General features: G+C 32.7%; 1 protein-coding gene across 6 annotated transcripts in view; it reads right to left on the bottom strand.

Annotated features, from left to right (window-relative positions):
* HEATR5A (HEAT repeat containing 5A) overlaps window positions 1-15,801 on the bottom strand; it is a 156,661-nt gene that overhangs the window by 94,966 nt on the left and 45,894 nt on the right. For all 6 annotated transcript variants that reach the window (XR_004231970.1, XM_031952256.1, XM_023501135.2 and 3 more), the window contains exons 11-13: window positions 15,232-15,343; window positions 9,666-9,818; window positions 8,831-8,930 (exon numbers count right to left, since the gene is read on the bottom strand). Coding sequence is in view for 5 of the 6 variants with exons in the window: in XM_031952256.1 (XP_031808116.1) it covers window positions 8,831-8,930; window positions 9,666-9,818; window positions 15,232-15,343 (365 nt within the window). In the remaining variant the exon portion in view is untranslated. The remainder of the gene's footprint in view (window positions 1-8,830; window positions 8,931-9,665; window positions 9,819-15,231; window positions 15,344-15,801) is intronic.

Here is a 15,801-nt window from a genome sequence, read left to right as displayed (position 1 = left end):
CTTCCCTTATCATTTAGAACTTTTGATTTTCAACTTCTCTCTTTCTTCTTATCTCAAATTATGTTTAAGATTATCTTTTCACTCCATCTCTATTACTACTACTACACATTAGGATAGACCCTCTTCATTCCGTGAAGTTCTAGTTCCCTCAATAAAAAGCTTCCTCTCTTTAAAGTTCTCAGGACACTGCATTTAAATGTTTTTGGGGTTTTTTTTTTTGCCCATATCATACTCTGCCTTATATATCATGTCTCTAGTTTTGTGTATGAATATGATCCCTTCTATTATTAGACATAAGCACAATGAGAATCAAGGGACCATTTTTTTGTATCTCTAGCACCTTGCACAATTCCTCAACCTTTTTGGGGGTGGGGAGGGAATAGGAAAAAGTGGTGTGGGATAAGGATGGCCGTTACTTCATTTGTGTAGCAAATTGTCAGTGAGAAAATTTCTCCTACCAAAGAAGTGAGGCAAAAGAGTTCTGCCTTTTATCATTTTTGAATTGCCTATAGTCCTGAAAGATTAAGTGACTTATTGAATGTCATATACAGTGTGTCAAGAGGCAAAATTTTAACCCAGCACTTTTTAACTTTGAGGCTACCTCTCTAATTGTTTTATGGTTTCCTTCAAAAACTACCTTTGCCTCCTGAGCAAGTTTTAGAATGCTGCTCACCACAGAATCACTTAACCCAACTCTGAGATAAATTGCCGCCAGATTCCCTAGGACACTTCCTTCTTCTGATTGTGCCTGCCAAGAAGAGTTACCCAAATGCTTCACAGAACCCCACCACCATACCTTATACAAAGTCACTTGAGGGATACCCAAAATCATCCTTAAAAAGACAAAAAATATCCTCACTTCCCCACTATCCCTAGCATTGCTTCTAACTATCCTATAGTTCTTTTCTCAGCCAAACTCCAAGGAAAAACCTATCTAACCTAGACTCTTCCCCTCCTCACCCACTTCTCAACCTTTTGCAATATGACTTCAGGGCCTCACCACTCATCTGAAACTACCCTCCTCAAAGTTAGCTGATTTTTTTTTTTTTTTCAGTTATCATCCTCCTTGACCCTTTTTTTTTTTTTTTTTTTTTTTTTTTTTTTTTTTTTTTAAATATTGCTGACCACTGTCTCCTTTTATATCTTCTACTATTCCGGGCTTTCATGACTATTCTCTCCTGTTTCTTTCTCTATTATTCTACTAAAAGTGCAATCTGTTCTCAGTTTCTTTTGTCAAATCTTCATCTATTTCAAGCTCCCTCAAGAGTTCTGCACAGTACCAAACCTTCTACTCTTCTCTCTTCCTATTCTTCTTTGATGATCTCATCAGCACCCATAGATTTAATTAACATCTCTATGCTAGTCACTCCTAGTTCTTCAATCCCATTACACCAGTTGCCTATTAGACATTTCAAAGGAACATCCCAGGACAATTTCAAATTCAACATATTCACAATTGAATTGTCTCCCCAGGCTTCTCCATTTTTAAACTTATCTAAACTTCTTCTCCTAAACTTTGCTATTTCTAGTCTTCTAAATTAGTAATTTAGGCATTATGCTTGATTCCTCACTCTCCCTTATCCTACTATCTAATCAGTTGCCATATCTTGCAGTTTTCTACCCTTGAAACTACACCACTTTCAGCAATTATACCTCTTTTAGCTAAGTTTTCTCATTTCTACTATTAGCTACTAGACTCTTCTCACCTTTCTCCTAGATTTTCACAAGTCTCTTAACAGGTTCACCTGCCTCTACTTTCTTCCTACTTTAGTCCAAAGGGATTTTTTCTTAAATGTAAATCTGACCATGTCAGTCCCCTATTTATAAACTCAAGTGCCTCTAGAATCAAATAGAAATAAATGTCTTTGTTTAACTCTTAAAAAATTTCACAACCTGCCCTAAATCTATATGGACTTTATTCCTTTTTATACACTCAAAATCCTAACTAAAGTAACTTTCTCTGTTCCTCCCAGGGGGATGCTTCATGCATGCTCATTTCTGTGCTGTTGCAATAGCCACCTCCCATACCTGGAATGCACTCCCTCTTATCTCTGTCTCAAAGAAGTCATCTCTTCCTTCAAGAAGATGAGGTCTTTCTTGATCACTCCAACTCTTAATACCCTGCCTTCCTAACAATTTATATGATTTTTGTCGTACTTATTCTGTACACACACACATACATGCTTTCACTGTCTTCGCCACTAGAATATAAGCTCTCTGCAAGGAAAGATTGTTTTAATGATTATATTTGTATCTCTAGTATCTATCACAGTGCCTGGCACATAGTTGACATGTATTAAATGTCTGTTGACTTGTCCTTGAACCTCTGAATCTGCTCCCTAATTAATAGCTTTCCAGTGATCTTAAACCTTGTTGTCTCTTGCTCCTTTTATTTTCTGATAGTGAATGAGACCCAGATTCCTCCAGATTACAGAGCATCTCCCTCTGAGTACTGGCTGGACTTTTTTCATAGTTTCTGATTCATCAGCTGAGGAAGTGGTTTGGAATACTGCTCCAATTCTATTATAATTTCCAGACTCCTCCTCTAAAGTTCTGGCTATCCAAATTTATCTCCTATGTCAGATTCTAGTGGCTATTACCTATCTATGACATTCATTTCCTCTCTTTCCTCAATGAGTTTTAGAGCCTAGTTCACAATCTTTCAACCCCAACTTCTGACATCATACAAGAGGGACTTCCATATAAATACCGATGTTTTCTCAAGTACTCTAACTTCTCATTTCCTAGTCTGCCTGAAATTTCACAACTTCTTCCTTAACTACACACAGAAATGGTTATAATCTTGACTGTTTCTTTGTTCAAAAACTTCAAAATTCTTTTGGATTCCAATCATAGTCTTTTATCATTCCATTTTCTCTATACCTGCCTATCTTAACCTTATTCTTAAATGAAGTGAACTGTGAAAGCTATCTCACAAGATGGGAGACGGTGTTCTAAAAATTGAGTGAAGGTCAGTTGTGCCCCAGACTCAAGTTTCTTTCTCTAGAAACCATATGGTTTACAAGGAGTGGGACCTTTTCTTTGTAGTACTAAGCTGGGGCCACCTTGGCATTAAAACTCCCACATAAGGTAATTTAGTAATCCTAAAAATGTGCGTTGGGTTACAAGTTTTTCCTCATTTATGATTTAGAATGTGAGGTCATTTGTCCTGACTAATCAGGGAAAAGATCCAGCCTATAGGGGGTGTTTAGCCCAGACCCATATATAATTCTTGTCTGTTAACTGGGCCTTGCTTTTCCTTGTCTGACTGTTTGTTGGGAGGGAGATGCCCTTTCTTGTGAATTGTAATAAAATTCCTTTCTGCTTTTACCTTGAGAAAACACCTTAATTTGAGTCAGTGGTCTTGTCCCACACAGTTTATGAGGGCTTGACTGGGATCCTATGATTGGATGAGTGGATGAGGTCACTAGCCTTAGCAGGGGGATAGCCTGCCTTGCTTTAGGCAGCCTATGAACTTTTGAGACTTTCCCTGCTCTCCAAGGTCAAGTGGCCCAATGAGGACAGACTCAAGGCAAAACATGGCTGTAAGTCAGGCAACTTTTGTGCCTGAGGGCAAGTGATCTGTAAGATCCTTAAGTTGAAGGTTACAGACTCTAGAGGGATGCTCAGGACAGGAGAGGCCTTTTTGGGGGGAGACTATGTTTTGGGGGTGACCCCGCTGAATTGGGTATGAGAGACTGGGATCTAACTGCTTTTGATCCTGAAAAGTCTCATCAAATATTCAAAATTGGAGGACTCTGCCAAAGCCTCCCTCTGAGATAGTCCCTTGGGAAGATTAAAGAGTAAAAAAATAAAATGATTAAATATTGTTGCTCTGTTTGGGGAGGACACTCTCAGGACTAATTGAGTATGTTTGACTTAAATCTGTAAAACAGATTTCTGTGCCTATCTGTGTGATTTCTGTGTTGTGTGTGTGTGTGTGTGTGTGTGTGTGTGTGTGTGTGTTTTGCCTTCTGTGTTCTGTGTTGAGTTACCAAGCTGAATGAGAGTTAAGGAGTCAGTCTCTGTTGCTGGTTTGGAAAAGATCAGGTTGAATTTTCCATAGTAGAAATTAATTGAAGTCATTCTATATGAGTGAGTGTATTGATTTTTGACCTTGGTAAAGTAATTTGGGGGCTAATTCTAGGGTCCTTAGCCCAAATAAAGAGAATCTTTCTCTCCTGAGTCTGGTTGACTGCAGCAGCTTTGCAGAAGTGGGAGAGAGAAGAGGAAGATATATTTAATACAGTGAAGATGTTTAGAAGAAAGGAGATAAATGTATACAGAAAGGTTAATGAGAAAGTTTAAGTATGTATGAATGAGAAGAGCATGGACTGAAAGGGATTAGAGAATTTTTTGGAGTTGAGAGCTTTTGGGAAAACGGAAAAGCAGTGTGCTATTACTTTAAAAAAAAAAAAAAAATGAATGAAATGAAAAATTTCTGTGGACCCAGAACTGAACAATGTGAGTTTACAGAAATAGTTAAGTTATAGAACTGTTAAAAACATTTTAGCAGATTCTGAGGTTTTTGAGAGTAAGTTTCTAGGTGCTTGGCACTATCAGCTAAATTGAATGGATCTACTGTGTTTTTAAGTAGCCTTAATTTACATGATTAAAAGCCTTCTGAGGGAAACTGACAAAGGAAAAGGAAAAAACAAACTGTTCTCACGGGTTTTTTTTCAATCTTTTCAGGTTTGTGGAATCTATCTTGACTGGGAAGGTATTCCTGACTAACCTGAATTCTTCTGGGGTTTGCGTTGATACCCCAAAATCTTTGACATAAGTCCTCCTCCCCAGCATTTCTGTCACAGAGACAGCCACTGGGCCACAGACCTGTAGCTGGACACCTTGGTCAACCTTCTTCCCCCAGGGTTTGCCAATTTCTTAAAGATCTGTGGTCGGAGTTGAAAGGGCAGTTTTCTGCTACCTTAAGTTTTGGGTTTGTGTATGTTTACATTGGAATTCTGATTCTAAAATTGTAGGGGATAATTACTATTAACTTGGGAGCACTAAAATTGTGAAACTGCTTATTCTGGCATAAATTCTGCACTGATATTGAAGTATTGTTATTAGAAATTCAGATCAAATTATCTGATTTGATTTTAAGTTAAAAACTTTGGTTTTCTGGTAATTTACCTAAAGAGGTTACATGTTTGTATCTTCTAATAAGATGAAACATATTTAAACCACTATATTGCTTGCTAAATTGTCTATGGGGTAATTTGCAAAAATGTCTGAGCTGTGCTTTAACATTTTGTCGGCCCTGCTGGATATGTGGCATAAATTTTGTGAAATTTGATTCAAAGCTATTTAGAATATTAATCTTAAGATTTGTCTTGCTTTCTCCCTTTAACAAAATTAGTAAAAGCAAGAAAATTTAGCATATGGGGATGTGTGTAATTGCAGAACAAATTGTATCTGAAAGATAAATAGGAAATTATTGAGAAGGTATCCCTCCATGGGAAGGGAACCTGGCTCCAAGATATTTAGGTTAGGTTTTAATGAAATGACACTAGTGGGGAGACTAAGATAGAGGGGGATGGGTGGAAGCTTTCCCCAAGTTCTGCTACTTTAAGAGGTGTTAGTGTAAAAACAATGGAACAAATTGTACCTAAATACGGATTGGTAGAGATTATTGATTTTGGTAAAGGACCATATTTTACTTCTAAGTTTTTATAAGAAATAATAGGGAGGAATTACAAATTGAGTGGCACCTAAGCATCTGCCCTCATCAGGGAAAGTGGAAAGAATGAATCATGCTTTAAAAATAGATGAATAAATTGATATTAGAGACTAAATTGCTTTTGGACCAAATGTTTGGTTATTGCTCTGTTAAAGAATTAGAATGGTTCCCAGAAGTGACCTGGGACTTTGCTCATATGAGATGGGTTTATTTTATTTGGGAGGAGAAAGGGAAAGACCCTCTTTTGAAATAGGATAATTTTTTAAGGAATTATATACTGGCAATGTCCTCATCCTTTTTTAGCCCTTAGGAAACGAGGAGACAAGGAGTTTGCAGTTTGCAGGAAGAGTGGGCGCTTACTAAGTCCTGGAAGAAACAGTGGGAAGGACCTTATCAGACCTTATAGATGATTGAGACTGCATTGTGGAGACTGAAGAATAGACTTACAGGAACCTCAAGAATAGATTATTAAGGACAATTTGTAATCTCTAAATTTGAGTTTGCAATTAGGAATGTTTTGGTGGGAGATGAGAATGTTTATACTTAGAGGAATTTTAACAATATTGGTGTACCTGTTATTGATATTTTCAGAAAAAGTTTAAAGGGACTCTTCAATTGAAGGAAGTTGAATTCACTTTTTTTTTGGAATGAAGAAATTATTAATGTTAATTCTGATAAGTTTCTTTTATGTAAAATTAGAATATTCGATATTCTGTATGAGTTTTAATTGGTGCATTGACTCATCTTAAAGTTGTACCCATTATTTATTTAAAGGGACTTTTGAGAATAATAGTTTTTGCCTTTGTCCCTTTGAACATGTTTCTGTTATAGACAATATGCAATTTAGAATTTTTCTAAGTAAAGAGTAAAAGCAAAATTATTTGTGAAATGTTGAACTTGAAACCATCTACTTAGGAAAAGATAGGAAATATAAGCTATGGAACTCCTAAAATTAATCTCTAACTTACTATTTATTTACTTCAATGTAAGGTCATAGTCAATGTCTATTTAGGATATGTGATCCTTGAGAGCTAAAATTCACCTGAAGCTTTGATTAATGAGATTTGCTATTGGAGATAAAATCTCTTGTGACTGTAGCTGATATTATTTGAAGTTTTAAATTTAGGTATACCTAAATTTAAATTTAAATAAAATGTGTGATACATTATCAAGTCAGTGATCCACCATCTGAAAGAAATATGCTACAAGCTACTCAGAAGAATGTGATCCTGAATTGTTAGAGGTGGAGGTTAATATCTGAACAAGAGTTGTGAGAACAACCCTGGCTTCGACTTAAAGTGGTATCCTTTTGACTCAATTTCCCAGTGGTGTTCTTTTGAGTAAGAAGTCACCTGATTATTCCTGAGTCTGGCTTAAGATGGAATTGTGACTATCATGTATGTGCTCTCAGGCCATGGCCTGAAGGATGAATTTTGATGCTATTTAAATCAGGTTGCTGCCTTTTTTTTTCTCTTATGGCAAGTTTTTGTAATCAGAGCAAATGGTCAGTAGAAGCCATGAGCATAATTAGAAAAAAAAAATGTGGTCATTATATCCTAAAATATTCAAATGAATATTTGGCCGTCATCTATCTATTGCTAGGTGCATATGTTTGTCTATTTATTTTAGCATTTCTGTTGTTGTTGACTTTTGTAGTAGCCATCTTTATTTATGAAAGATTACCTACTCCAAATATAAGGTATGATAGGTGGCCCTGCTACCTGAGCCCAAGAAGAAAACTCCAGTGAATAAGAATGTATGGGGATGTGTGTAATCTTCCCCAAGAGACTGTTGTACTATCATTCCTTCTCTTTTTTTAATCTTCAATTTTCCCTTAGGTAATGGCTTCTTCTCTGGTGTCTACAAACATCCCCAAGTTTCTCAATCCTTAGAATCCTCTAAATCCTATAGTACCTACTAGGTATCAGCCTAAAACATTTAGCTAGTTATAAAGTTTTGCTCTCATAACTAATAGTGGCATGGGGATGATACTAGATTCTTAAAGGCTATTTCAGTAGAGTATAAGAGATTTCATTACTCTGGAAATACTTTACGTAAGAGACCACAAATAAAATGTGTTTGCTATAAAAAAGTCAATCTAAGTGTAGCAAGACTAATTATTAGCATATTAGCCAAGTGGTGATGAATTTCTAGATCACATTAACTCAAGAAACAAAAGGGCTACATACAATCTTGCTGATGATGTGACATCCATAAAGAATAAATCATGGATTTTTCAAAGTAATTGTACAATTTTCACTAGGCCATATTATGAAATAAAAGCAGATTTCTATACATTAAAGTTACTAAATAAATTGTTGCCTTTTGTTCTTAATTTTTTTGTTAATTTTGAAGTCCAACATAATATTTAAATTAGTAAATTTTACAAATGGGTTAAATATTTGAAATATTAGAATCTATCTAAACTTTTTGTTCTTAAATTTAAAATATCTATTGAACCCAATTGGCACTGATAATTGAATCTATACATTTTTCCTAAAATTATTTATTTGGAGCAGAAAAAAATATGAAGTTATTCTCTGACCAGAACCAATATTTGTTTGATTCAATAAACAATTATTAAGTACTTAGTATTTGTCAGACACTGTGTCAATTTCACTTTGATAGACTATTCTAAAAATAGAGATGCCTTAAGTTTACATATCAAAAAAAAATTTCCAGAATACAACTAAGAAAAAAAAAAAAAAAAAAAGTTTACATATCAGCAATGACTATAATTTTTATGCTAATTTGATTTTTATATTATCTTCATGTGAATGAAATTTGGTAAAAATAGATATAATATACAAAAAAGAATTAGCATTATCCTTAATAAGGACCATTTTAGTAGCTAAGGACAGATTTAAAAAGCCAGACATGACAATTTCTTGCTTAATTTCTTTGGTTAACCTTACCACATTTAAAATAATGTTTACTCAACACCTAATTCTCCACTCATAATATCACTTTTCTATAATATGTAAGATCTCTCAACTCAAGATATTACACTAAAATCAAACTGGGATTAAATATTTCATTTACAAAAGAGAAAGAAAAAACAGGGTTTACTATTATGCTTCAAAATTTAAAATGTGTCCAGAAGGCTGGGTCTTACTGGAGGATTTTTATATCACATTTGGTACTTACTGAGTTAATAAATTAACAGCACACGGAAGGGGAGGAAGAAGTCTCTGAATGACTTCATCAGTAAGAAGATCATTACAGTGGGAAACAAAGCTCTTGATAGCTGGAGAAGAAATGATTAAGTTAGTATATGTTAATCAACTGTGAAAAAATTACATTTAATTTTGGTACATTTATATTTCAGTTAAGGCTAAGATTAAAATAAAATAGAACAAAGGTTGCCAAAATTTGGACCTGATTTTTATACAAAGAAAATGTTTTTTCTCCTACCTTGAGTTTAAAAACTTTTTTTTTTATTAGGATTATTTTAAAAAGAACAGTGTTCTTTTTAGAACTCACAGAGATTATAAATTTGCTCTAAGATGATTTTTTTTTTCTTTGTCCAAAAGTAATCTAAAAAAGGGGGAGGGGGGGGAGGGAGGGAAAGAATCCAATGCATCTATGTCTTTTTAAGGAATTTTTAATTTCCTAACAGTATATATCTTCATATGTGAAGTAAATTAAAGGTTGAAAATATTTTCTTATCTAGGCTAAATGATCATGGACTATTATAGTCTTTTCTAATTTTTGTTTGACAGCTCAGAGAGGCCTATGGATTTTTCAAAATGCTTTTAAATTATAAAATAAAATGTATATTATTACAAAGAATGTAATTACATTGAAGTAAAAATTTAAGGTATTTCCTACACTAATTCATGGAATCCTTTAATATCTCTGTGGACCCAAGGATAAGACCCCTGATTTAGACCACCAACTCAGTTCTATACAGTAAGAAAATCACCAGATGATTATCTGTGCTCCCTAAAGTAGACAGGGAAGAACACTTAATTCAACCTACCACAGAAGGCCCCTGCACGACCTTCCAAGGTCACCTGCCATGTAAATGAGTCTCCTCGACTTCTTTCTGTTTCTAGATCCTTAGGAGATAGTGGAAAAACACATTTCCATAATCTTAGCACCCGGGGAAGGTGGTGATGAATAAATGCAGAGCCTGTAATATTTTAGGACTGTCATTTACAATGAGTAAAATACAAAATTGTTATATTCTTATTTACTTTTAAAAGAGATACATTCATGTTAAAATCAAGTTATTTAAAAATAAATAGAATATATTGAAGATTGGAAGGAAAATAAGATTAGGGAAAAATTTCATAGACGATTTTTTTAGATAAAAGTATCATATCTTAAATATATAAGAGAACTTTCTCTCATTTCTTAGAATGATCATTATCTTATTAACAAATGGTCAAAGAATAAGAACTGGCAGTTTTTCAATGTAGAAATCAAATGCATATATACATATGAAAAAAATTCTCTACATCATTACTGATTAGAGAAATGAAATTGAAATTAACTTTGAAAGATTATCTCCCACCTATAAGAACTACAAAAGGACCTTTGAAAAAGGACCTATAGACCTATAAACCTACAGAAAAAACTGATATACATGCTATAGAATTACACACACATACACATACACACACACACACTACACACACACACACTACATACACACACCCACTACACACACACACATACACACACAAGCTTTGGTGTCAAATGGTGACCTCTAATGTGGGCTGGGGAAGGAAGGAGGAAGAGAATTGGAAATTAAAATATTAAAAAAATTTAAAATAAAGTAAATGAAAATAAATAGAGAGGCAACAAGGTGAAACAGGGAACAGAGTCTTATACTTAAAGAGTTCAAAACTAGGTCAGATACCTGTTAACTGTGTGATTCTGGGAAAATCACAATCTCTGTCTGCCTCAATTTCCTTATCTGTAAAATGGGGATAACAATAATAGCTACTTCCCAGTGTTGTTGTAAGGATAAAATAATAGGTGCTTTGTAAATCTCAAGATGAGACATAAATACAATTACTAAATCACATTTCTTATGCAGTTCTTAAATAATATCAATATTTCTTTACCTCTTAAAACACTAGATTTCTTTATAAATATTTGAGTAAATGTGTAGTTTAACAGTTAACACTAGGTCTGCTGAGGACAGTAATAGCTATGGTTACAACTTTTCCTATGTGGAAACCTAGACATACAGTAAATCCAATAAACAAAAATTTTAGTGAAAAAGATATGAAAGATGTAGAAATTATGAATACCATTTAAAGTCATTTAAACATTCCTACAGCAATAAGCAATCAATGAGAAAAAAAAAATTAATGAAACAAGCCACATACAGAGATAGAAGCTATGGCTTACTAAAGAATTAGAGAAAATATAGTACTTATCCAAAAGGAAGATGAGCATTTTAAACTTAAAATCAAGGATTGACTTAAATAATTATAAAGAAAAGCTTTTTTTCTTCAGACTTTTTCCTATAACTTTTCTTCTACTAAATTAAATATTCTGATATATATACTTGTCTGCTTCTTAATATTCTGATATAGTAGAATGTTATATCAAAATAAAGAGGACAATACAATCTTAGACTGTATAAGAGCAATCTCTAAAAGTACGTTTTTACTTTTTAGACCACATTTGTAGTACTATATTCATTTCTTGGTACCACATTTTAGAAATGATATTAACTAGAGACCATCTGGAAGACAGAAACTAGAATAGTATAGAGTTTTATGACCACTGCATTTGAAGATTAGCTAAATGAAGTGGGGATGTTTAACTTGTGTAAAGAGAAGACAATGGAAATATATATACATGTCTTCAAATTTGTGAAAAGTACTTGGATAGAAATTACAGAGAAGAAAACGTAGGCTTTATGTAAGGAAAAAATCCCTATTGAAATTATTTGAAAATGGAATGAGTTTGAAAGAAGATAGGAATGGTAATAATAACAGACATTTATACAATTTTTTAAAGTTTACAAGATCAGAGAGTTTTCAAGCAAAGGCTGAATTATCACCTGTCAGGTATAATGTAGTAGGTATTTTTGCTCAGGTTACAAGTTTAGAATAAATGACTGAGTTCCCTGCCAAATGTGAGAATATTTGAGAATTCATCTAACCATTTGCCTTATAGGTCTATGAGTACCATCTAGTGGTAGGACATTGTAAATGAAATGCTGTATGGCTATATCCAAAAGTCGAGGAAAAAAAAGAAAATTTCCCCCCCTTTTCCAATTATTCAATTCAATTAAAACCTAATAGCCAAAGGAAAAATGAATTCAAATATAACTGTCATTTGGTTAAACCTTAGTTACTTTCTTTAATTACTTTAATAATGTAAAACATTCATTATTTTCTTCATTGTGGGCATTTCCTCCATCAATGTAGATCATAATCCCCCACCTTCTTAGTAAGTAGTTTCCTGAGTTGTTGTGGCTAAAAACATCATTACCTAATAACCAACCTTCTGGTAATCTGTACACAAGAAAGCCTGATCTTCAGGACCATATTCAAAGCCTTTCCAGACCAGAAAAAATTGCTATGAGTAAGTATCACTTTAGGGCAGGGAAGGAGAGTTAGATGAGGGTCCAATAAATTTTGAAGTTTAAAAGTGAAAAGGGATTAAGAAATGCTGCTTCAAACTCTAAGGTTAGATCTAAAATAATCTGCCTAAATTTAAAAGAATATCTAAAAATAGTATAAAAAGAGGAAGAAGTTGAGTATGATACATAGAATTTCAGTCATAGAAGTTTGGCCTGAGGTACAAAAGATAAAAGAAGATAAGATTATAGTAATAAAGGATACAAGAAAAGAGACTTCAAGAAAAAGAATCAAAGTTCCTTGTTCGGTTCTGCACACATATATTGTATCTAGGATATACTATAACATATTTAACATGTATAAGAAAGACTACCTGTCATCTAGGGGAAGGGGTGGAGGGAGGGAAGGGAAAAATCAGAACAGAAGTGAGTGCAAGGGATAATGTTGTAAAAAATTACCCATGCACATGTACTGTCAATAAAAAGTTATAATCATAAAAATAAATAAATAAATTCTGCTCAAAAAAAAAAAAAAAAAAAAGAATCAAAGTTCTTGGCTTTTTTTTTTTTTTAAACTAAAGTATAACAGGGAGAGAAGAATCTTAAAAAGGGTCAATTCTTTGAGGATACTAAGGCATTTTGTAGCCTTAGGTGACACTACCTAATGTGATTTATTTTCTACATAACAAGTAACTACAGTAACTAAAAATTACTGTTTTAATGAGTTTTGACAACTATTTCTCATATCTGAAGAATAGGGAGCATTATACTGTCACTCATCATCTAATCACTTATTTAGACTTAAGGCTTCTTTTAAAATTAAGCTTTGTCTGCCATTCTCCAACTGACAAATGGTCAAAGGATATGCACAGGCAGTTTTCAGATGAAGAAACAAAATAAGGAAAAAATATTCTATGTCACTTTTGATTAGAGAAATGTAAAAACAAGTCATATGAGGTACCACCTCACATCTATCAAATTGGCTCATATGATTAAAAAAAAAAAAGTAAAGTGATAAATGTTAGAGAGGACATAAGAAAATCAGAATGCTAATACCTTGGTGGCTGAGTATTGAACTGATCCAACCATTCTGGAAAACAATTTGGAAGTATGCCTAAAATAATTTGGAACTATGCCATAACTAAATTGTTTGATCCATTGATTCAACAATACAACTACTAGGTTTCTAGCCCAAAGAAATCATAAAAAGGGAAAAGGACTAACATGTGGTAACAAAATATTGGAAAATGAAGAATTTCCATCCAATGAGGAATGGCTGAAAAAGATGTAGTATAGGAATAGGAATAAAGGAAAATGCTATTCATACCAGATAAAGAATCAATGAACTCTGAATGCAGATTCTTTAATCTTTTTTTTCATTTTATTTTTCACATTTTTTTCACTTTATTCTTTTTTTGTGGTGATTTTTTCCCCTTTTGATATGTTTTTTCTTTTACAATTGGGACTAATATGGAAATATGTTTTACATGATAGCATATGTATAAATTATATCAAACTGCCCATCATCTTTAGAAAAGGGGAAAGGAGGGAGAAAAATCTGGAATTCAAAATCATGTAAAACTGAAGGTTAAAAAAAAATTTTTCCTGACATGTAATTGGAGTAAAAAATAAAATGCTGTTTAAAAATGCTTTTAAAAATGGAAAAAATTAAAATAACGTAAAATTAAGCTACATAATAGCAAAAAATCATGAAATTTTACAAATCTAGCTCATTACAAATGAGCCACAACTTTCTATATTCTTTAGTAGGAATTTACAGTGAAATAAAATTATGATTAAGCAACAAAATAAAATTTTGAAGATACTGACAGGGAAACATATACACTATAACCATAAGGTAAAATGAATAAATATTAGAAATTCTTCCAAATAACTGAAACTGCAAAATCATAATTCTTTAAAGGTAAATTTAGATTAAAAAAAAAAAATCAAAAGTCATTTAAAGTGAAATCTACTAACGTGAAAATATTGGTGATCAAGGTGGCTAAAATACTAAAACAATTTTTGGCCATTAAAAAAAAAAGGAGAAAGAAAGAAAGAAAAGAAAAAAGATCCCTGGTACATGAAACAATGTGTTATTTTTTTAGATGGCTCAGAATTTAATTCTGGAGAGATTTTTAGCTGTGTTCCAAAAATGTTTTGTGCCCAAGCAGCATCTTTGAAATAAAAGCAACTTCTTAGTTGAACCACTCTGAAGAATAACCCTCATTTGTTTGCTTGGGTTTTAGTTTCTGTTTTAAGAAGTAACTTCTACTATGGTTTATCAACATAATACAAATATTATAATAATACTATTAACTTCAACAGTTTAAGGATCTGTGATTTCAATAGCATGCACAGTCCCTTCATTTGTGAAATATGCAGTACCCTCCATTCCAGACAATCTTCTGCAGCTGTGACCAAAAAAATTCATCACCTGGAAGCCAGCTTTCTCAAAAATGACCTTTCTCTCTTTCTTAGATAAAACACATAGTTAGATTACTTCATATTGGAATCTTACTAGACACCTTTCTTACTGGATGGCAGCTGCTAAAAATTAGAATTTCTAGATGTATGCTCTTTGAAAACAAGGTTCACTTTCTAATTAAACTAAGACACTAGAACAGGACTTTAGAAGAACAATTTAAAATGACAAGCATAAATAGAAAAAATAGAAAGACCAAAATAAAGCAAAACTTGATTGAAATACATATTTGCTGCAATATATATATATATACACACACACATACACACACACACACACGACTTTAAATGAAAAGCATAAAATAACAAAAATCTGAACTGAAAAAAATTACAAGAGAACAGAGTATTCTATGAAATTATACTGAATTATAAAAATGTGGAAGATATGTTCAAATTGTTTTTCTAATAACTTCATAATTATAATTATTCTATCATAGCATACATATGTAGAATACATTACATTCTCAAAACATAATGATGTAGTCAGAAATATATAAAATTTCTAAAAGCCAATTACCTAATGTCATTAAGGCAGCTATCAGCAACCATCCAGCTTGTGTTCGTTGAACTGAAAGGCGACTATTCTGAGCAGCAGAACATAACAAATCCTCTGCTAACATCACAATTATCTATTTATATTTAGAAATATATAGAAATAAAATTAGTACCAAAAAAGCACATAAGGTAAAGAAAGAATATTACTTTTTAAAACAACATTTCAAAAATTAAATATATATAATTCAAAGAAGTGTTGGTAAAAAGCCATGATTCTTGAAGTCCATGCTATAAGACCATATTATATCAGCATAATCATAACCATATCAACAGATTGTTTATAAAATTAATTACTGAAATGTTAGGTAAAGTAACAAAATTGTAAGCAGAAAATTTTTGTAACTCAATTATGGCAATATAGTAAAATGATTTTGGCCCAAACAGTTTGTAACATCGTATTATGGTAACTTTAAAATGGTTTTTTTCCCTAATTATCTAATTTCCTCATATTCAGTTCCATCAGTGATGTTATCTCTTTCCTGAAACATCCCTTCTATAAAATTAAAAAAAGTTAAATTCTCTAGCAGAAGGC

The sequence above is a fragment of the Sarcophilus harrisii genome, chromosome 2 (assembly GCF_902635505.1).
Source record: "Sarcophilus harrisii chromosome 2, mSarHar1.11, whole genome shotgun sequence".
Lineage (NCBI taxonomy): Eukaryota > Metazoa > Chordata > Mammalia > Dasyuromorphia > Dasyuridae > Sarcophilus > Sarcophilus harrisii.
The sequence above is the reverse complement of the archived record's forward strand: the minus strand, read 5'-3'. Positions and strand labels throughout refer to the sequence as shown.